Below are 22,808 nucleotides of genomic sequence, written 5' to 3' on the forward strand. Positions count from 1 at the left end.
AAGCAGCACATCTGTGCCTTTGCATTTGTTTTGGACTTTTTGAATGTATTTCTAAGTTGGAAGCTCATTTGCCTTTCACATTATATTTCCACTGTCAGCCACCGTAGAGGAGAGATGTTTTTGTAAACTCCTTTTTGTTGTTATTAAGCACCGACAGACTTCATTGTTGTAAAGTTTTAGTTGTTCCCCAAAACCTTTTTCATGCAGTCTGTGGATAATCTAAAGCCAGTGGGACATTTTGCATGTTAGAGTCATTACTGTAAAGATTTACAAGCTCTCATATTTTCATTTGTTCACCTGGGGACAAAGTCACAGAGCTTCATCACCCTTACCCAGCATCTCCCCTCTTTGCACCATAGTTCTATCTGTGCATTTCAACTCACTGTGACAATAAACATTAACTACTCCAGTTCACCCTCACTGGTCTAATCAGCTCTAGAATGTGAAGAAACAAAATCTGCACCCTGATTGGTCCAGACAGGAATGATCTCAGTGATCACTTCAGTCAGTCCAAACCTCATGTGCACCAGGTGATCTGAATAACTCTCCAATTCACTCAAAGCCCACATGCCTGGCTTGTCACTCATTCAGTAAGAGCAGTAATGTTACTAAATCAGCATTTTTTTTACAAGAATAACACCTACTGTGAGAAGAAGGACAGAGCACATATAACATCACATGGTCAATGTGCCTGATGTCATGGCTGAGCAACTATTCCTCACTTCAAAAGATTTAAAACAAACAAAGAAAAAGCTCAAGAATGAACTAAATAAATGTGCAGCCGGAGTTTTTGATCTGAAGATATTTTTACACATTGAAGAAGAAAGTAACAGCATCTCATTAGCAGAGAATTTAGTTCAGATGTTTTGGCTCTGATTCAATCATCTGTAGTAGTAAAGCATTATGCATCTGCTATAATACAAGGAAGACACTTTTTCACAACAGTAACTTGAAAATGTCAGTTGAAACTGTCTTCATGTCTGTGGTCTCCCCCTGGGTCTAAGATTTGAAAATTGTCCAGTGCAGTGGTTCTCAACTGGTGGGGCGAAACCCAGAGGTGGGTCGCCAATGTGTGCCTGGAAAACAACAAAAAGTGCTTTGTTGTTAAAAAAAAAAAAAAAAAAAGATTATTGTTTGGGTGAAGATCGTTCATGCATATTTAGTGATTTGACAGAAAGCAAAGAAATCAGCGATGACTTTGAGTCTTAAACTTTGGTCTGTGTTTGTAAGACCCTTCCTCCTGACCGTCCAATCAGATTGTTAACCTTTCTAATGCAGAAACAAATCCTGTTTCTTCTTCTATTTAAAAAAGGAACTAATGGGGTTAAAATCAGGATGCACAAGTCTACCATGAAAAAGGATGCCTTGTTTCTTGTGTATTTTGTGCCATCACCACATCCACAGTCATGCTCGTTTCACACATCTGTGAGACCACACTGAGTGGGAAACATGTTTAATCACTTCTTTACTGTATATACAGTTAATACTAATCCATTCTCATGAACTAAACACTTTGACACACACTGAAACAGCCTTACAACGAAGATCAGAGACAGACAAAGAAAACACAGAGAGAGAGAGAAAACTCTTATTGTACAAAAACCCCACTACAATCTTTAAATGTCGTCGCAATCATTTTTCATACCACTTGTCTCTCTCACGACCTCACATGTCTATTTCTTCTTCAGACCCAGAACAGGCCGTATCGATGCAAATTATCAAAAATACACGTCTCTTGGTTGATAAATTCTGAACTGAACACAGCGACTGCATGAACAAACACGGCAGAAAATCTACAGATGAACTGTTCAGGGATACACAAGGAAAATGCATATTACTTTAAGATATCCAGAAAGTACAGTATCTGGTTTTTTTGGACGGTTACAATAACAACATCCAACTTGAACACTGCAACGCATTTATTCTTCAACATGCAAAAAACAAGAGTATAAAAAAATACACACACACACACACACACACAACACACACAACAGCATCAACACACTGACGTTAACAAAAAAAAAAATCACATTTCACACGAGAACGTAGAGGATTTTTTTTTTCTGTGTGAATGACACATTATTTCATTTTTAGACGCTTGAATCCACTTAAGGACAGTTGCATCAGTTCATGCATCTGTACTGCGTGAGATATAGAGTAGGAATGTACAGTTGTCATGCATAATAAAAGGTACCCTGCTGTACACATGTTGAGCACTAGGTGGCAGATTTTGCCCACTTTTACACAGCTCCTGTCTGCACGGGACTAAAATGTCAAGTCATGGCAGGGGGGCAGGGGGAGGGAAGAGGAGGAGGAGGAGGAGGAGGAGGGGCATGCATAGGGCAAACATTACACTGGGAGTCAGGTATATTGCTTTTTCGGAGAATGTGCATGTATCCTTCTTTATTTGCCCCCCCCAAAAAAACACACTAACAACGACTTCTCAGACATAGAAACTAAAGATTTGGAGGTGTAGTCTTCCTCTCTGTTGCTCTCATCTGCAGCTGTCACTCATCAGTCTTTCCTTCTGACATTCCTCATCTTCTTCATGTCCTTGTCCATCTCCATCTGTTTCCTTCACTCTCTCCTGGCCTCGTCTTTGATTGTTTTCTTCCTCCCCCTCCTCCGTTTCTTCCACCTTCGCCTCTTTCATTTACTCTCCCCTCCCTCCCTCCCTCCTTCCTTCCTTCCTTCCTTCCTCCTCCTCCTCCTCCTCCTCTCTGCAGGGCAGCCGGAGAGAGAGAGAGAGAGACTGGCATTTCTCTGACAGCAGGAGGGGAATCGGCACCCGGCCTTAGCTCCCGCTGGGAAAAGAGAGGGTGGGTGTGTCATAGCAGAGAGGTGTGTGTTTGAAGAAATGCATGTGTGTGTGTGTGTGTGTGTGTGTGTGTGTGTGTGTGTGTGTGTGAAGGTGTGTAAATGGTAATGATGAACGGAACCCCCCGATAGATCTGCCAACATCTTGCCCGCTACTCTCTGCATGACGTCCACATCACAAACACATAAAGTCTCTCTGAATATTATTGCCTTCATTACTAATTCATCTGCCTGCTTTGTTGATTAATGAGTCGATTTATGGACATTTAAGGAGTCGGAAATAATTAAATCATCAGTAACCGGGTCGCACTGAATCTAAAAATATGTATATGTTTCTTCTTTAGAATTGACTGAGTTATGACTCAGATGTAACTCAGAATAAAAACGTGTGATTTTCCAGGAGGGAGCCGCAGCAACAGGACATAATAAGTATGTTTCCTGTCATGCATGAATCATATCAGAACTTTTTAAAGAATAGATGCTGACCAAAAGGTTTTTGCTTCAATAAAAAAAGAAGAGTGTACTTTGAAGAAGTAGCACATCTGTTGTCTTCAATGGACACCATGTTTTAAGGGTATTAGTAACCGTATAAATGTTGTTGCTGCTGGGTTTTAATCCCAGAAATGAGCTCTCACTTAATGAGAAATGTTCTTAAGGTTACTGTGCTGATGAGAACCTGAACACTCAGGTGCTTCACTCTACACTGCATACCATTCACCACATCCACACACAAGATTTGAGATTCAGTATCTTGTCCAAGGATGTTTAGACATTATTAGGAATGTAATCTCTAATTAATGGACGACCCATTTGATCGATGTTACCGTTCTGTTTAATCTCTCTGTTTGGATTTGACCTCGTCCTGTCTTTAGTTTTTATTTCCCTCCATTAACTTCGATTTTGGCTGACAAACAGACACAGAAATAATAGTTTACTAAAAGTGACAACAACATTAAGAGGGTTTACTCTCAGCTGATGACACAATCACTTTGTCTCCCAGCTTGAGACGGCTAAGTTTTAAAACTTTAAATGTGCCTTTTTGAGCTGTCACACTCACTGCTGCAGCTTTAACTGTTGACTGTATTGATGAGCGAATCAAACTACAAAAACTTACTTTCATTGCTTTTTTAAAAATCCCAGCATGCACCTGTCCCTTTCACCTCGGGCAATATCTCTCCCTCTGCACACCTCTCCATCCTCTCGGGGAGTCGCTCGCTTTAGGAATCAAACTAATTGTTTGGCAGTGTCTATTTCAGTTTCAAGAGATTTGGCACAGCCCCGAGGATAATGACGGCGGTAAAGTATAAATCACTAAACACCTGTCCACCACGGTGACCAATTACTCCACAACAGTTCCAACTTGGTCCAAAACAGCCCCAAAGCGCCTGAACACAAGCTGCTGTATACTGCTCATCCAGGGTTTATGTGGGGACTTAGCTTCAATTTAATCCAGTGTCTGGCACATCCTGGGACTCCTGCCAAATGTGACTCGTGTCAACACTTTGGTCGGGACGAGGACAAAATGCGCAAGGAGGGTGGAATTCAAAAAGTCAAAGGGAGAGGGACGGTCATGGTTCGGTCTCACTGCTCTTTCAAGGCAGTGAATGTGAAGTGCAACAGGGCGAGTTCACGAGGAGAAAAAGATGAGGGAGAGCAGCAGGTGAGTCAGGGATGAGCGCCCGCTGTGTCGGTGCGATGTGCCTGTTTAACTTTAACGGCGATAAGAGAGGAAGAGGGGCGAGTCTCGGGTCAATCCTTCGGCTCCCTTTAAAGCGACAGATAACTGTAGGAGAGGAGGGCGAGAGAGAGAGAGAGAGAGAGAGAGAGAGAGAGAGAGAGAGAGAGAGAGTGATGAGATGCTGTGAATTGAGGTGTCTGTCAGGGGGTCAGATGTGTCGGTGTAGTTCCGGCAGCGGCGAGGAGGAGAGGGCCGGTCTCGGTTCAACTCCTCGGCTCTTCATAAAAGACAGCAGCTGGTCGGGGATCTCGGCGAGGACGTCCTTAGCCAGCCGGGCCATGCTGAGGACCTGGTTACCGGATCTGTCGATGTAGTCTCTGAATGGAACAAACTGAAAGCAGGAAAAAAGAAAGAATCATTTAGGCTGAACTGTGTTTTCTGAAGTTCCTCAGGGATGGATTTTTAAACACTTTGTGGTGGTTATGACCCCGTTTTCTCTCATCAGTGTCATCTTCTATAAACTGTCGATTTGTGTTGTCCTCATCATTTCCCACAAAGTGACAGGACCTTGTGTTGGAACTCTTCTGATTGGATGTGATTAATGTTTGTGTACTCAGATCTGCTTCAAGGTTTATTACCTCGGTTTTTATTCCGTTTTTATTTTATTTAGAGGTCGTTGATTCAGTGCTACCTTTGCAACGCTCCTCTTCAACATTAAATGGAGTGCACTAAAACAGCCGTCAGAGTTTCCTGAACACTCGAGGTGCTTCACACTGCTGCATACCATTAATCCCATTCACACACACACACACACACACACACACACACACACACACACACACACACACACACACACACACACACACACACACACACACACACACACACACACACACACACACACACATATACACACACACACACACACTTTGGGCTTTGGTATCCTGTCCAAGGACACTTTCACATTGTTGGAAGTGTAACTTCTCCTTCTACCAACGTTACCATTCTTAAGGAGGCAGAATGAGACCTGCATTTAATCTCTCATGTCTGTTTGAATTTGACCTTGTCCTCCGTTGGCCTGCCGATAATCTGACGACACCATTTCATTTAGGCTGTGTTGGTAGTGTTGTTAGAATATTAATATGTCTTACCTAGTGAGAGTGCTGTCATGACTTCTAAATAAAATGAGCTAGGGCACGTGTCCAGACTTGAGATGGATAAGTAATTGGGATTATGGTTAAATAAAAAAAGGTCCACGGGCTGCACCGTGGTGCAACGGTTAGCGCTGTGTTGCCTCACAGCGAGAAGGTTCCTGGTTTAAAGATACAATATGAAGATCACGCCACCAGGGGGCTCTCAATGAAAACTACAATAACAAAAGATGACGTCGAGGCTAGCGGGGAATCATGGGAGTTCCCTCTACTACTCCCACCCCCCCAGCAAAAACGAACTCTGCATTAATATAGTAAAGTCGAACGGGTGAAACCGACCTGAGGAATAGAATATGTTTACCGATGAGCTAATGTATCCGAGTATAATTGACACAGCAGCACAGTAACAGCTCCCGCTTCCTAATATAGCATCCGCTGTTTCCACGGCAACGATAAACATTTCGCGACAAGACACGTCCCGTTACAACTATAAAATGAAGGATTTCTATGGCTTCAGTAACTGTTGGAAATATTTGAGGTAATGCAAGTACTCAAAAAAATAAAAATATATATAACATGGTTTAGTAAATTTTTAATTAATTTAGATATTTGAATGTAAACATTGTCATGAAATTCTACATATTGTACGTTTAAATCCCTGTTGGAAAGGAGCTTATTATTAGAATGAGAAATATTGGAGGTTTGATGCTCTTCTGCTTTGGATTTTCAGATTAAGAGTCTTCTTTACAGTCTATGGCGTCTGACTGGTCAAACCACTAATGTGAGGATGTAAGGCTTTTAACACTTTCTATTTGGTACAGACAGGAAGTCACTGAACACAGGGGAAATACTATTCAGAAATAACTGTCCATCAGCTTATGGGACATAAGTTAAAGTCTAAGATGTGACCATGTGACCCACATCAAGGTCAGGAGAAAATAATCAATCAGTCACTATATATTACCAGGAAAATATAAACATACCAAACTACTGCAACAAGTGTAAACAACCTGATCACATTATTGTCATAATACGATTAAAGGCAATCAAAGGAGGACTGCGAGCATGCAAATGTGATTACTGCTGCCAGTGAAACAAACAAAGAGGAACACGACTGTACACACGGTCACAAGAGGAATCCATCTTTACTCAGAAAAGCGTTCATCATTCAGTTCTTAACCTGCTGTGAAGTCGACCTGCAAAATGTTAACAATGTGTTCACTGATTAAAGCAAGACAAAGACGTTCAATTAAACCCCTGGATGAATATTTATCAATCTGCAATAAAAGCCACGGCCTCTTTGCTGGAGTTACACTATCTTCTCTCAGCTTCTGCTCACTTTACATTTATCACTGTAAACACTCATTTATCATTGTTACTTTCGCTGACTGGCCCGTCTTCAACACACTGTACAAACATTGTTATCAGAAGCGGAGGGATTTTGCTTCCTATTTGTGTTTGCCCTATCTCTAAAAGAGTTTCTAAAATTGCTGTTTGCCGTTGCCAGATCTGTTTTCCTCAGCGCCTCCCGGGGTTACAGCTCGTTCCTTCAAAAAAAACTCACCGCAAAACTTTTTAAAGAAAAAGCTGGCCTCTGTAGTTGAGTTGAGAAATGATAATGAACAAAGCGTCCCCCGAGGGCAGAGTAGGTGAGAGGGAATGTCTCTGCTCTGTTCAGATAGTTTCTTTATTGAGACCATTAAGGACGGGTCGAGCAGTAAATTTATGCCTCTTAGTGTTAGTGAGTTCAGTTTCTTAAAATATTATCAGCCTGTACTGTAGCGCCGCTTTTTGAATACAAACGTTTAAAAAGGAACACACCTGCAGACGTCCTGGGTTCACTTTGAAGTGAGAAAGATCCAAAAACTTAGAGAGGCTTTGTGTGGGTGAGCATGTCTTAAAGGGATACTTCACCCATTTGCATTAAGCTTTGTATCATTAGAAACCTGGTAGTATTTTTGAATGGTCGTGCATCCCGCCCTCATTTTCCCCTGAGACGCTAGTCCTCATGTTTTCAACCAACCCATGGGGGTGGGACCCACTGAAGCTACAAACCTATCACAGATCAATGGGTGGGACCTCACTCCAAGGAATATAAAATCATCGTCCGCCATCTTGCTTGGAAGCTATGCTAACAGGCTCTGTGGAGAAAGCTGAGAAGAACCGACAATGGAGGACAGTATGTTTCAACTTCAAACTGAGATGGACGAAGAGGATTTTGAAGGTCTTGTGCTCGAATTGGATGATTATGCGATCTCTACGAGCCGCAATATAGCGACAAGCAGTTGTGGCTGATGGAGGAACAGAAGACACAAGACCTGCTGTGCATTCTGGGAGTTGTTGTCTTTCACCCACATGAGCCAAAAAGACACTTTCTGTCTTTTCTCGCTCAAGAAGGCACCAACTTCAAATTTTATTTCACATTTCTACTACATATATGACCCAATGTCAATACAGATTCATGTTTCAACCGGTGAAGTATCCCTTTAAGGATGGAAGCATCGTCCTATGGGAATAACTCCCCCATGCTGCTGCTGCTACTGTTGTTGACAGAAACACACAAATTAAATAGAGTGATGATGAGTACCTGAACGATGTCCCTCTCAGCAAAACGTCCTCTGGAGGACACTCGCACCTCGTCTCCATCCAGCTCCTCCATCGCTAAAAAAAAATAATCAGACAAGGAGTAGGAGGGGGTCAATCCTGGGACCACTGACATTGTCATCAGGAATTAAGAGAGGATGATCATTTCATAATGTTTGTACTGAGGTGGAACACAGCTTGGTTCAGGAAAAACATAGTATTTAACTACGGCTACGTTCTGCTCTGATGGACATGTTGAGTCATCCTGAACAACAGCGTACATCTGTAGTCTCTCTGGCAAAGACACAGAGCTGTCGGATGTGGGGGACGGACATGGAAAAATTGGCTGAACACAACTTGAGGTCAAATAATTGATGGACAAAAATAGAAACAGAAATATTGGATTAGAACTGCAGGACAAATAGTAGAACTGACAGCGAGGTACTGGAAGCTAAGACATGAAGAAAAAATGCTCACATACTTACAGTGAACAGACTCTACACAGAGCAATACAAACAGAGCCAATTATGGCGAGCTATTACAGTAGGTGTACACACACACACACACACCAACAAAAACACACTGAGGTGCTATCAATTCAGTTTGACCTTGTGACCTCCAGACATGCCTGAGTGCTTTCACTACCAATCCAACCACTGGATTTCTTAAACAAGCTAAAAATGATGGACCATCCACCACCATGATGAGGCTTTAAGACATCAGACTGCACAAACACACACACACACACACACACACACACACACACACACACACACACACACACACACACACACACACACACACACACGCTCTCCCCACTGTAAAGTCATTGACCGATGGACGTCACTCCACTGACTTGTCTGCAGGGGAACCGCACTCTGTTGTATAGAAAGAACATTTATGACACAGCTGTTGTCATGGTTTCCTTTTCGCTCACAAGGGTTTCCATCAAGTCAGGTAAAAGTCGCGACTAAAGAGTCTGACACTAGCTTTTGATATAAAACATCACATGTTTTTGTCTTTGTGTCAGCGTGAAGCTTGTTGAATTACATTTCAAATGCTTCAAAGTCAGTCGGTGTGCATTACTTTCCGGAAAGAGCACAATTAAGTGACACCCACTCGGGAGCTGGAAAGGATTCATTCTCGCATTACCTTTGTATTGTTTGAAAACGCCACCTTCACTTGTCCTTGCTTGAAAAAAAAAACTTTAACTTTAAGACGACTTCAATGAATGCTTGTAATAAATGTGAGGCATCAGAACATCAGCAGGAGGAATAAGGGGGGAAATTGTGGGACCCTGCTCTCAGTTATTGGCTCAAACAAAGTGTGAAGTTTGAAAGTAAAGTCCTAGATTAGATCTCTGTTGAGGTAAATTATTATCTTACTAACAAATAAGTCATCTTTAAGCCATTCATTGGGATTTATTCTCCAAGAAATGAAGGTAAGGAGACAAGAACTCAGTGAAAGACCAACACTATTGAGTTTGTCAAAATACCTTTCCTCACTGAAAGACATTTTGGGGCTAAAATAAACTTTGACGTGGTTAAATATTGTGTTTTCTAATGTGACAAATACTTCTGCATGTTGTAATTAGACAGTTAAAGTGTTGCTTGTTGATGTAAACATGTTGCATCTTATGTAAAAGGCATTGGCCCTGCATGATTTCAACAATTACCGTACAGGTTGTCTTGTGTTGGGGCGCCGACAGCCTAGTGGTTATCAACCAATCAATCAATCTTTATTTGTTTGGCGCCACTTCATAACAAACATTATCTGAGGTCACTTTACAAAAGAGCAGGTCAAAGACCTTCCTCATCGTTATGTTACAAAAACCCAGCATCAATTCATCATGACAACATTTAGCAAAAGTTCCAGGGCAGGGAAAAACGTCCTTTTAAGTGGCAGAAATCTTTGGCAGAACCAGACTCATACTGAACAGCCAGCTGCCAAAACTGCACCAGGTTAGAGGGAGATGCAGGAAGATGGATAGGGACAAACAGAAGGGGGGGGGGGGGTACATGGCAGCAGGCCGTCCCCAATGATCCAGAAGAACCTACAAAACCTCAGGAGTGACCCTATTCTCTGTCATGTTTGCTCAGGTTGAAAGAAGAACACATTTTATAGTTTTATAGACACAAAAATAAAGTGTAAAACTCACCATCAAACTCAGCCGGTCCAACACCCACGATAATGATGGACAGAGGAAGTGATGCAGCCTGCACAGAACACAGACGGAAAAACTATGAACAATCACTTAAGATTTCAAGAGAGCTCAGTTATTTTGCCATAGCTAAGATTGTCTTGCAAAAATAAACTTATCCACACTTGTAATTACTTTTACTTTGAAAGGTTGGGCTGTGAACCTGATTCAACATCCTGTTCTACCAGCTAACGGCCAAAGGATCAACAGCCTAAAAACTAAAGGTGTGTGGCTGTGGTTAGCACTGTCATCTTCGGGTCTGTTGGTTACGTAGATACTCAGAGAACACTCACGTTCTCACATACCTGCAGTCGAGGTTTATGCTAATTGATTAGTCCAAACTGTCTGTGGATATGAGCATTAATGTCTCTATGGTGTTCTTCAGACTGCAGGCAATTCATATTTGTTTCTCCAACCAGATGGCCGCACTAACTATTGTAAATGATACGAGCAGATTTACGTTTCCACACATGACAAACAAAGACATCCGTCAGAGTCAGCATCCCTAAAATATACGCCAGTGACTTGGCATCAGATGCTTGTTATGTGAAATCATCTCGCCAGCCACGCAAATCTCACTGAACACCTCCAACACAGGAGTTAACCCATACTGCTATCAAAGTAGCAAAGTTTTAATGTTGTTCCAGTGTCACATTTCATATCAGCTTTAAAAAAAGTCTTGGTGGCGCTGGTGGCGCTGTGGTTAGTGGGCGCGCCCCATGTATGGAGGCTATCGTCCTCAAAGCGGGCGGCCCAGGTTCAAATCCCACCTGTGGCTCCTTTCCCGCATGTTATTCCCCACTCTCTCTCTCTCCCTGATTTCTGACTCTATCCACTGTCATATCTCTCCATTAAAAGCCCAAAATGCCCAAAAATAAATCTTAAAAAAACAAAAAATGTCTTGGATATAGTTGTATTTACCTTCCAGACTTCAATCTAAAACCAATGTGTGTATAATATGAATATGCCATTAATCATTCTAGGCCTTGCAGTCTGAACAAGGCCGATAACTTCTGCATCAAATCTATACTGTAGTCTATGTAGATTCATGCAGCCCTGTACCTACAGTATGCAGAAGCCTACATACGCTGAAGTGCACCTCCTCAAAAATGTAACTCCGTCTCAAAAAGACGCAGCCCGCAAGCCATGTGATTGGACGACATATGTCTCCTCTCCTGGCTTGCACAGCATGTAAAACATCAGGATACCAACTGTGTCTATTATGACTACAAGATAAATGTGTCCCGCCCAGCACCGGGGATAGTCGTACCAGAGGAAGCTTCAGGCTCCATATTTATCATCTCCAACTCCGACGTAATAAGCTCGGTTTCAGTCGTCATGGTTTCCTGTAAACCAGCTTTGTGGCAGAACCTTAAACTGGCGATTTAAAGCATTGTAATCGTAAATTTGCCAACTAGCGTTTGTGGGCGGAGTATTGCAGAAAGTACGCAGAGCACAAGTATGCAGTGCTCACAACGACGTAGGCCACTGTGGGGTAGCTGTAGATTTGAAACAGTAAAAGTATGAACCAGGCTTAACTTGTGACTTAGAGGGGGATTCTTTCTTCTTGCTGATTATCTTCTAGGACTGGCTCGAGCCCGGTTTCATAGTTCAAGGATAAATGGTACAGCTAACAGATGGCTGTTAGATAATAAGAAGGGAGAAACATTCAAATGATCTGCTTTGATTTTGATTGGATCAAAAACAATCAAAAGCATCAGACACTCACTTAACAGGTTATTGAAACATCAGTTGACCTCTTCACAAACCTCAGATAAGTCCCACTGAGGACTAAAATATCTGTCCTCTTCCTCATATTGATCTTGAAGAGAAGTTTTGAGCGTTATTTCTGTATTTCTACTTTTACTTCAGATGCATTACTCATCACAGGCGGATGATTGCCGAGACAAGCCGAGCTGTTTTCATCCAAACATCAGAGAAATATAATGGAGCTTTAGACACCCACGCACAAAGAAAACGAGGTGCTGAGATGAACACGAGCAGCCGCAGAAAGTGAGGGAAAAGCAGAGCTATCAATCAGTCTTTGTGTGTGTGTGTTTGTGTGTATTTTGTGTTCGTGTTTGTTGTGTTGTCGGCGTGTTTGTTTACTCACATTGACCACAGCCTCTTTGGTCTGGACCATGTCAGATATCACTCCATCTGTGATCATCAGCAGGACAAAGTACTGAGAGCCGTCCGTAATCTCTGCTGCACAGCTGTGGAACGTGCACGAACACACACAGATACACACACAAACAAACACACACACGCATAAATGAACCCAGGTTAGAGCTAGCATTCTGCCTGTGAACCTAAATAACACACTGCAAACAAAGACATGAAACGCACCTGTCTGTTGGAGTCCTACCTTCTTATCCCCAAAGTCTGCTAGGGCTTCTACAAACAGCTGAATCAAATGTTGACAGCGTAACATAGAGAAGCTTTTTGTTGTAACCCTTTGAGCTTCAAAAAAAATGATGCTGTCACACCGAGTCACTTCCATGACCTCAAAAACATTCATTTTTCTCTCTCCCTGACGAAACATACAAACCTCTTTACTTTTGTATGGAGCTCACGCTGTGTTGGTACCCCACCAAGAAGCCGCATGAAAGCTAACACTGCCATTATTAGATGTTGCTTTCATGTATAATTCCATCTAACAGTATAATTCACCCATCCAAGACATGTTTAAACTGAGCAGCTGAACATGCAAACTGAACTAGGTTACATTTCCAGATGCTGCCTCCCTCCTTTTGTTCCTCACATCTTTCTACAGACTCAGTTTTTGCCTTCTCTTTTATGGTGCCAGGAATAGTTTTGTTTCTTGCCGTTATGCATAAGAATGCAATCGCACAAAGAGGTTCTGCTTGGTGGATATTATGAGAGCTGAGAGCTAGCATGGAGGGGGGAGGCGGCTCTAACCCTAACCCGCATGAGCTAACTGTTTGAGCCTAACTTGACCAACCACTGGTTAAAGGGAGTACTTGATAACCTTGTTGATGTGTTGGCTCTTGCTGCCTATCAAGTTCCACCGTTGACCTGTGGGGGCCATTTGGAGGATATATAGTATCAGCGTTGTCAATACGTGGAAGTTGCATGAACAGAGCCTGGGTATCTTGAAGCTGGTAATGCTGTTTAGGTGTAGGAGGTCACTGACGGCCGTCAGGCTAGGAAGGTATCAGTAGGCGGAAGCATTTTGTGTGTGTTTTTCAGAGGGGGTAACTCACTGAGCGCTCATCCTTCTTATTAGGACAAACGTTTAAATAAGCAAACATATCATACATATTGTTGTGTTACTGATATCACTGGAGCAGTATGCTGCTACTGGTCCAAATAAAGTGTGCAAAAAGTTTGGAGAGCAGTCCTGCAAAACTCTAACCATGTTTACTTTTAGGTGGGAAATGTACTCATTTTCAGCAGTATCTCATAAACTTGATTTATATAAAACACACAGTTACATCAACCATCAGCACAGATGCGTGCAATTGGTCAGGACATAACAGGGGGCAGGCATTTCCTTTCAATTCAGGCTCTCATTGGATATTAAAGGCTGGGATGAGTGAATGGAAAGTTGTAATTGGCCATTGAGGTGTTATATGAAAGGTTTAGAGTGCGGACAGCATTTTGATCTATCCCATTCAGCGGTACAGTGTTGGCAAATACAGCATTGGCAAATTTGAAGCAACCTGTGGATCTTTATGGATGTGATGTGTTTAGATCAAATTCTTCACTGGATTTGGATCGTAGGGATCCTTGCCAATGCATTAGATCTGTTTTTGTTGGAATATTATAAACAAGAGAGTACAGTAAATCTCCAAATGGTAAGTCAAAAGGTATTTAAAATTGTTGTGTCTTTGTTGGTGGTCTGACAGATGCATAGATTGTGGCTACTGTGGTGGCTGAACACACACAAATGGGTCGGCTGACTGTATTGTAAATGGGCATGAGTAATACCATTATAAGGTCACCGTGATGAAGACTTAGTGAGTGAGGAAAAAGAATGGATCAAGTCCTGTCTTTGAATTATGTGCTATTTGAAGTCTAGGAGTCCAATAGTTTAATGCATGGTTTATCTCATATTTTGTAAATGAGAATAAGAAATGAGCACAAAAATACAAACATTCAACAATCAGTCGATGATGAGCAAAATCTGAAGAATCAGGTTGGACTATGTTCATCCTTATTTGGATGTATTATTCATAATAAACAATCATTAAATGTATCTGGGGTTAATCACCTCTCAGGTGCAGCATACACTAAAAAAATCAATCTCCTCCTACACATCTTGGCAACCTCTTTGTTCAAGGATGCTTTTCCATGCCAGAGAGTTGTTTGTTGTTTGCACCTGAAACTCCGACCTTGAGCAACACAGAGACCCTTCAATAAAATAACAAGCAGAGAAAAACATCTCATGAAGAGGAGATGTGACCACAATTCTTGTTGTTTTCCTTCCGCTCTTCATTCCCTTGTTTCCCGCGTGGGTTCAATGAGAAAAACAAAAACATAACATCCACATTAAGAAAATATGAGCTCAGGTTTTGATGATGATGTTGGATGAGTTAGGAGGAGTGTTTCAACGTGTAGGTGTGTGTCCTTCACCTCCTGTTTGTGGGTTTATTGCAAACAGACCTTAATACCTGGGACTATGTTCTTGACAGCCAAACACCACATTGATCTCGGAGTATATTTGTCTTTGCAGTATATATTTTAAGCCACATGAGTGGATGCATGGATACTTGTTTTTTTTTCTTTCTCAGTCTTTCACCTCTATGCAACCTACTTCCTCCTTCAGCTTGAGACATGAGTGTGAAACACAGAGAGGGATAAACAATACTGAGAATCCAGTGATGTGACTTGTAGGTTAACATGTCAAACACTCATCTGGTCCAACAACCAACACAATCATGATATGGAAGCAGAATTTTTCTTATTATTAACCTTTCAACCTGTCATCTTATGTTGGTCTTTCGGTGTGTTCAGACCCAAAAAAAAATATTTTTTTTCCCTTTCTCCAGTCCCTCGTCCAGGATTCATATTCCAGCCTGTCTGTGTTCATAAAATCACCATGAGGTGCAGGTGGGTAACTGCCGCCTCCAGCATCTGGGAGGTTGACCACAGTTACCCAGTTTGATGGCCAGTTAGCAATGAGAGGATTTCTCAGATGAAAACAAACTACAGGTGTTTAATTTCAGCTGTGCAGCACCTGTCATCTCTTTCTGCTAAACAACAGTTTCATATTTTGTGAGTTAACATTTAAGAGCATCGCGTCTATAGAAAGGCCTGATTAAATGTGCTTAGTTCAGCAGTATGGAATGGAATGGAAGACTATAAATTGGTGCCATTGGTGACACTTACTTGGCCACTTTGTTGATAACTGGAGCAAAGTTTGTGGGTCCATACAGCTGCACCGTCCTCAGACTCTGAAAATACGCCTCCAGAACTCCTTCAATGCCCACACAGTTTGCATTCTCATTTTCTCCAGCCTGAAACACACAGCACATAAATGAAAGGTTAACACCAAGGAAAGCCAAGGTATGAAGAATATGGGTTTACATTATCTGGGTATTTGTCTGTTAGCTTGCAACTCTGCAGTTGGCAATACTGGGCAATACTTTATAATGTAACTGGTGAGTTTATGCAGCAAGTTCATTAGTGCTGTGCTTCAGGAAGTTTAGATTAAAATATAGTCAGCGACAGAGATGAAAGAGTTAAAAGAGGTTTTAAAGTTACTGAATTAGTTTGTGTTGCACTTCATGAGTCACAGTGACTGAAATAAGTTAATAAGTCGTAAGAGGAAAAAACAAGAAAAGCTCAAATAAACATGACAACATAAAAAATTGAACTTGACAGCAACATTCATTGGACTGTTTCTGTCATCTGATTGACCATCCATCTAACCATCCAACCATCCACCCAGCCAACCATCTATCCATCCATCCATCTAACCATCCATCCATCCAGCTAACCATCCATCAATCAATCCAACCATCCATCCATCCACCCAGCCAACCATCCATCCATCCATCCATCCATCCATCCATCCATCCATCATCCATCAATCCATCCACCCATCCATCCATCCATCCACCCATCCATCCATCCATCCATCCATCCATCATCCATCAATCCATCCATCCATCCATCCATCCATCCAACCATCCATATGCTAAATCAAATCATGAAGTGAGATAAATAAACATGTTTTTGCATCAATTGCACTGAGTAATTTCAGTCTTAACTTCACAACATAAAACTAAAATCTTTGAACATTTAATTTCTCAAATGAACTCTATTTTCTCTCTAAAGTAAGGCTTCATTATCGTAGATGTTTCATATAAGCAAAATAGATTCATTTGGACAGCCCAAGGGGAGAGTTGGCTTAATTTCAGCTTAGCATCCAGTGGTTTCTGACTGGTTGCCCTGATCCCTCAGGAGGAAGCGAGGAGGAAGTGAAGGATGCTGGGAGCTTCCCGCTGGTCGGCAGATGAGCCAACTTCTCAACTTCTGTGACCAGCTGCTGTCGCAGCAACTACTCCTGGACCAAACCCCACCTGGCTGCAGGTGGACTGTGAGTGTGTGTGCTATATGTGTGAATTAATGTTTGTGTGTTTGTGTGTGTGTGTGTGTGTGTGTGTGTGTGTGTGTGTGTGTGTGTGTGTGTGTGTATTACCAGTGGGAAGGCGTGGGATATTTTGCCATCAGGGGGCAGCTTAGCTCCGAATCCGTAGGCAGGGAAGAGCTTGTCACTGTCGTAGTCCTGGATTATCTCTCCTACAGCTTTCAGCGCCATGGCATATGCATTCATCTGGTAGGGGCTCATATAGTGGAGGGAGGTGGGCTGAGAGGGGTTACCTTGGATGCAGACAGATACAACACAATGATAATATGTCTTTTTTATCATCTCTGGTCTAAGTGCAGTGAGTCATCAGTGAAACATTTGAGAGGTTTTACAAGATTATTATTAATAATAGAGACATGTAAACATAGTCCTAACTCTCCCTTTGGAAGGAGCAGCTCTTGACTCTCTCCTTCAGTATGAACTAAAGTGCCCTGCTTTAAAGGAAACGACAGGAGGGGGCTAATTCAATTATCCACAATGGCTGCCTGCTCCTAACTCACCCACTGGTAATGTATTCATCCTAATCCCATCAAGCTTTCCAACTGCCTCAGGTGTACTCTCCTCTGGCCATGGAAATACAAAAAACACATTCACCACACCCTTCTTGCCTTGCACGCTTCACTGCGCTTTTCAACATGTCAAAATAAGAGTCTGGCGTAACAATCTATTCGAGACCGCTGCCAGGTGCCAAGTGTTACTGTCATGGAATGGGACAAAAGGTCATGTAACACCACACAGAGGGGGGAAAGACCTTGAAAGTGCTTCTCACACTGAAGTTTAATGTTGTGAAAGTAAACACTCTCCTAGATGATGCAAAACTAACGCTAGAGTCAATTTAAATCTCTGAGAAAAATATGAAAATTAGTGATACATCACATCTTGAGCTTCGTTAAGTTGCATCATGTGCCGTCTAGCAATCTTATTCAAAGTCCTCATTTCTTGAACAAGAATAACCGGTCATGTTTTAAAATGCAACACTCCAAAAAAACAACAATATTCAATTGGATAAATAACCTTCTTTATTGTGATCGGTGCACGACCATAGACTGTTTGCACTGGTACGAGCTCTGTGCATTTAATTAAAATAATAAAATAAAAATTTGTATATTTTCTGTTCTCCAGTATGTTCTTCCATGCACCTTTGTTGATATTGTGATTATGTCAAACTGCACAAAGCATTGATATAAAGGCAAACAGTCTCATGATATTATTGTCCGTTTTGCCTTTGGAGAACCCGCCCACCCCTCCTGGGGAAGAATCCCCCAGCTGTGAGGTGCATGTGTGAACAACCAGATCGGGAGGATTTCAGGGGGCCGCCCTCCTGAAATTCTCAAAGGCTTTTCCAGAGTGCATATGTGAAAACGGCAATATGTGCAAAATGACTTACCATTGGAGGCTGTGAAGTCGATAGCGACAGTGAAGTTCAGTTGTGTTCTGTTGCACAGCAGATTGGAAACCAAGAGGAAAACAACAAAGATCACAAACTTCACTTTACTGTATCTCCAACACACACACACACACACACACAATGAACTTCAAGAAAATCTGTCTACTGGTCTAATTAGCATGGCAGTGTGCATTGCTCCCTCCAACATCTTGAAGGTTTAATTAGACAAACAAATGGAGCCAGTAATGAAACGTGAATAAACTGAATAAATGAGCTATCAACAAATACGATTTGCCCATGCAAAACCTCCTGCTAAATGTTGCTCATATGAATTCTGTGTGGTGCAGAAAAAAGGGGAAATTCAATCTAGTATCTTCAGATACATCGACACACAAACACAACAAACACACACACACACACACACACACACACACACACACACACACACACACACACACACACACACACACACACACACACACACACACACACACACACACACACACACACACACACAGCCCCACAAAGAGACAAACAACCAAAATGGAGGCTGTTGACACTGACTCTGAGGGCAGGCTCATTATTATTCCACTCACCCTCCTCGGATGAAATCCACAAAGGTATACTCGGACTCCACTTTGAAGGACAGCAGAGTTACCTGGCAAACACAACACACACAAACACACACACATCCAGAGTGATAAACAGAAGAGGAGAGTGAGAAAAGAAAAAGGACCAGGGCCAGGTAGATGAGAAGGAAAAAGACAAGCAGGCGACCAGCCGACAAAGGAGTCGGTGAGAGAGAAGCAGATGTAAGAGGTGACGACACCTTCATATATAAAATAAATATATCACATAAGCAATGACATTGCAGAGGTGGGTGTACTCACAGTTCCAGAATTCACATATTTCTTCTTCTTGCCTTTCTTCTTTGGATTTAAAACCTGCCGGTGATCGGGGGGGGGGGGGGGGGGGGAGTAAGTTAGGCACTGAGAGCGCTCTTGTTAAACCACTTCATACCCTGAAATGATGTTTAATAATGAACATGAATAATTCAGTACATTCCTGATAGTTCTGCCCTCTTCATGAATTGAGACTGATATGATGTTTAACTGTGTGAACAAAGATGACAGAGAGGATAAAAATGGAATCTGAGAGGTTAAGAGATTAAACTGTTCATCCATCCGTCCATCCATCCACTGTCATTACCAAGCTGATAATTAAACATTCCCCTCTCTTTGAGAAAAGATGATTATTAGGAGACTTTGATGATTTCTGGAAAAAGGATTATTAATTGCTTCTCCCCGGAGATAATAATTTAAAATTGAACGTACTTTAAATGACATTGTGTACATGAACCTTTTTTTTAGATTTACACATTATTGGTCGACCTGTGAACTTTACAGTAAACTTTAAACACACATGCACATTCTCTCTGTAGCTTCACTGAGGCTCAGAAAACCTGCTCACAAACACAACAACGTTTGAATGTAAACTTCTAAATTCAGAAAACCGGACCATACGAGGACGTTTATGCAGGGCTACTTCCTTTAGAGAAATGGTTACATGTGCACTACAGGGAAGTATCATTAGAGTAAATAAAGCCTTCTATAAAAAGGGAGAATCCTATTTCAGTGCATCTTTAAAACATGAATGGCATCCTTTCAAGCAGTCCAGTTTTACACCTTTTGACGACAAAAAAAGTCTCTAAAGGGACACGGACTAAAAAGCTATGTTTGTGTTCACACAAGGAAAGGACTAAAACCATGCTCACAAGGAAATGTCTTGTGCTCACAGGAATGTACTTCGAGCTCACAATAAGGATTTAAGTAAACTCACAAGAACATTTTGAGTTTCTCAAGAAGGTTTTTAATGCTCACAAGACAGTATTGCGTCCTCACATGAAGGTTTTTCTTGACTACAAACTGGCTTTACATGCTTAGAAGAAGGTTTTTCCATCCTCACAAAAAGGGTTTCGATTGCTCACGAGACAGTTTTGCATTCTAACAATGACAACTTTGGTCCTCAAAAGAAGGTTTTACTTTGTCATGAGAAATTTGTGCGTCCTCAAAAGAAAGTTTTTGGAGCTCAAGATGAGGATTTACATGCTCACAAGAACGTCGTGAGTTTCCCAAGAAGGTTTTAAGTGCGCTCATGAACTCATTGCATTCTCCCAAGAATGTTTTGCATCATCACAAAAAGGGTTTTGCATGCTCAGGGTACAGTTTTGCTTTCTAACAGCTAACATATTTTGTCCTCACAAGAAGGTTTTTTTCCATTCTTACGAGACAGTTTGTGCACATGAAACTGTAAAATCTCAGGCTAAAGGTCATTACGCTCATCCTATAGGTAGAGTGGCAGAAACTCTCTGGTGCAAACTTTATAGTGACTCCAAGAACCTTTCACATAAGTACATAATACCTTCTCGTCATTAAGGGGAACTGTCTCGTGCTCACAACAAAGTTTTCTGTGCACTCTTAGAAGACGTTTTTGTTCTACCCATGTCCTTTAAGGGAGTGATTCTCAAAGCGGGGTCCGCGAACCATAGCTTGGGGGTCCGCGGAATAGTTTACAAACAATTGTAAAAGTGTGTTATATCATTGAAAAAGCGTATCTACAAACTGGGACCTCTTGCACCAATAAAATCCGCTATTTTGTCCAATACTCCCGCCCACTTTAGTTTTGTGCCATTAGATCAATTCTGATATGATCGTGACATTTCTGTCACTTCATAGTGCGCAACGATAACAAACAAAAAAAACTCAAAACAAAAAACACCTCGGAGCCAACATTTTCTCAAAGTTTATAAAATGAATTACTTGAAAAGAATAAATGTAGCCTAATTCTATCGTTGCAAAGTCCAACATAGTACATTATTACATGGTATTAATATATGCTTATCAAAGTTATGATAATGAGGGGGTCCTTGGAAAAATGTCTCACCTGAAAGGGGTCCATGGTCTAAAAAAGTTTGAGAACCCCTTCTTTAAGGGGCTCCATAGATTGGATTTAGATTCAATCTGATTAAACAAACACATTTCTTATTCTGTGTCAAATTAAAGTACCAAAATCACAAAAAACAAAACAGGAGATTCTTTTTCTTAGTACATCGGTGTCCCTGTTTGTTAATCTGTCCTTGTGTATGATGTCATAATTATAATGTGCATTCACATTTGAATGCAGCAGCTTTACAGTATCAGTCATCCCCTCTGACATGTACGCTCAGTTGTATTTCATTACTTAGAGTAAGTTAGTGTAAGCCTCTGCAGGCGTGTTAGACGTTTCTCAGCCTTTGAGAAACCAGCAGGTGAACATCCAGAATTTCCTAAAACGGAGTTACACAATGTGTCATACGACAGAAGCAGCGAGAAACAACAGAACCGCCCCCGGTGTCATGGCTCACCTCGTACACGTTGAACTGGTTCTGCCCCCGAGACAGCTCTCTGTAGCTGGTGGTGAACTCGCCGATGAAGTCATGGCTGCAGACACACAACGCCCCCGCAGAGGAGAGGAGCAGGTAGTGAAACACACGTTTTATAATCTGAGATGAATGGTCACGTCTCTGACTGTTTTTTCTTTCCACATCACTTTCTCTATCTTTGTTTTTCCTGCCTGAGCTCTCTCTCTCTCTCTCTCTCTCTCTCTCTCCCTCCTCGCTGCATATCGAGTTGTTTTCTGGCACATTCAAACTCTTCCAAGTCATTCTCCACAGAGTGCACATTTAACATCCTTCTGAAATGTGAAACATCGATGTGTGAAACTGGTGAAAGTGAGATCCTCGTACCTTCCATCTCGATCCCAGTCGTAGACGTCTACCTTCACCGTCCTGCAACAGACAAGGACATCTTATCACCGAGATTTACTTCTTTTTCTTTTTTTTTCAAATACCAGAACAACCCTCTTCAATTTCAACAAGACCTTGAAGTTCTATTTCATTTATCCAAATAAAAAAAAAAAACTCTTTCCACTCCATCACACTGGGAACAGAGTAATTGCACATTCACTGATACAATAGAGTTGCTCTGAAGAGGATTATTTGCGCAGCAGGTACGGGCCGATATTATGAACTCTGAATTTACGAGCTCCATGATGCATGCTCGGATGGTTACCAGACTGTGAATCTCATTATAACTCAAGAGTTAGAGAAAAAAATAGGAACACGAGCATTTACATCTCTAATGCAGCAGCAACAGGATGTGTATTGTATTTGTTGTTTGGGCTACATGAATCTTCATTTGGTTTAAATGTCACAGCTAGGTTTATGCAAAGTCATTAGCATAGATAGTGGGGGGATTTGCAATCGTGCTTCTCAGAGAAAAACCCAAAAGCTATTATTTTCTGTCTTTAATAGAAAATTATTCTGCGGTCTTTTA

General features: G+C 41.6%; 1 protein-coding gene across 1 annotated transcript in view; it reads right to left on the bottom strand.

Moving 5' to 3' along the window:
* Positions 1 to 4,641: 4,641 nt before the first annotated feature.
* Positions 4,642 to 22,808, bottom strand: part of LOC132990302 (copine-9-like) — a 66,596-nt gene continuing 48,429 nt past the window's right edge. Inside the window, exons 10-20 of the mRNA XM_061058475.1 lie at positions 22,220 to 22,261; positions 21,839 to 21,914; positions 19,326 to 19,379; positions 19,032 to 19,093; positions 18,436 to 18,482; positions 17,100 to 17,281; positions 15,785 to 15,912; positions 12,543 to 12,645; positions 10,388 to 10,445; positions 8,234 to 8,307; positions 4,642 to 4,886 (exon numbers count right to left, since the gene is read on the bottom strand). Of these exons, the coding sequence (XP_060914458.1) occupies positions 4,704 to 4,886; positions 8,234 to 8,307; positions 10,388 to 10,445; positions 12,543 to 12,645; positions 15,785 to 15,912; positions 17,100 to 17,281; positions 18,436 to 18,482; positions 19,032 to 19,093; positions 19,326 to 19,379; positions 21,839 to 21,914; positions 22,220 to 22,261 (1,009 nt within the window). The 3' untranslated portion in view covers positions 4,642 to 4,703. The remainder of the gene's footprint in view (positions 4,887 to 8,233; positions 8,308 to 10,387; positions 10,446 to 12,542; positions 12,646 to 15,784; positions 15,913 to 17,099; positions 17,282 to 18,435; positions 18,483 to 19,031; positions 19,094 to 19,325; positions 19,380 to 21,838; positions 21,915 to 22,219; positions 22,262 to 22,808) is intronic.

Source organism: Labrus mixtus, chromosome 15 (assembly GCF_963584025.1).
Source record: "Labrus mixtus chromosome 15, fLabMix1.1, whole genome shotgun sequence".
Taxonomy (NCBI): domain Eukaryota; kingdom Metazoa; phylum Chordata; class Actinopteri; order Labriformes; family Labridae; genus Labrus; species Labrus mixtus.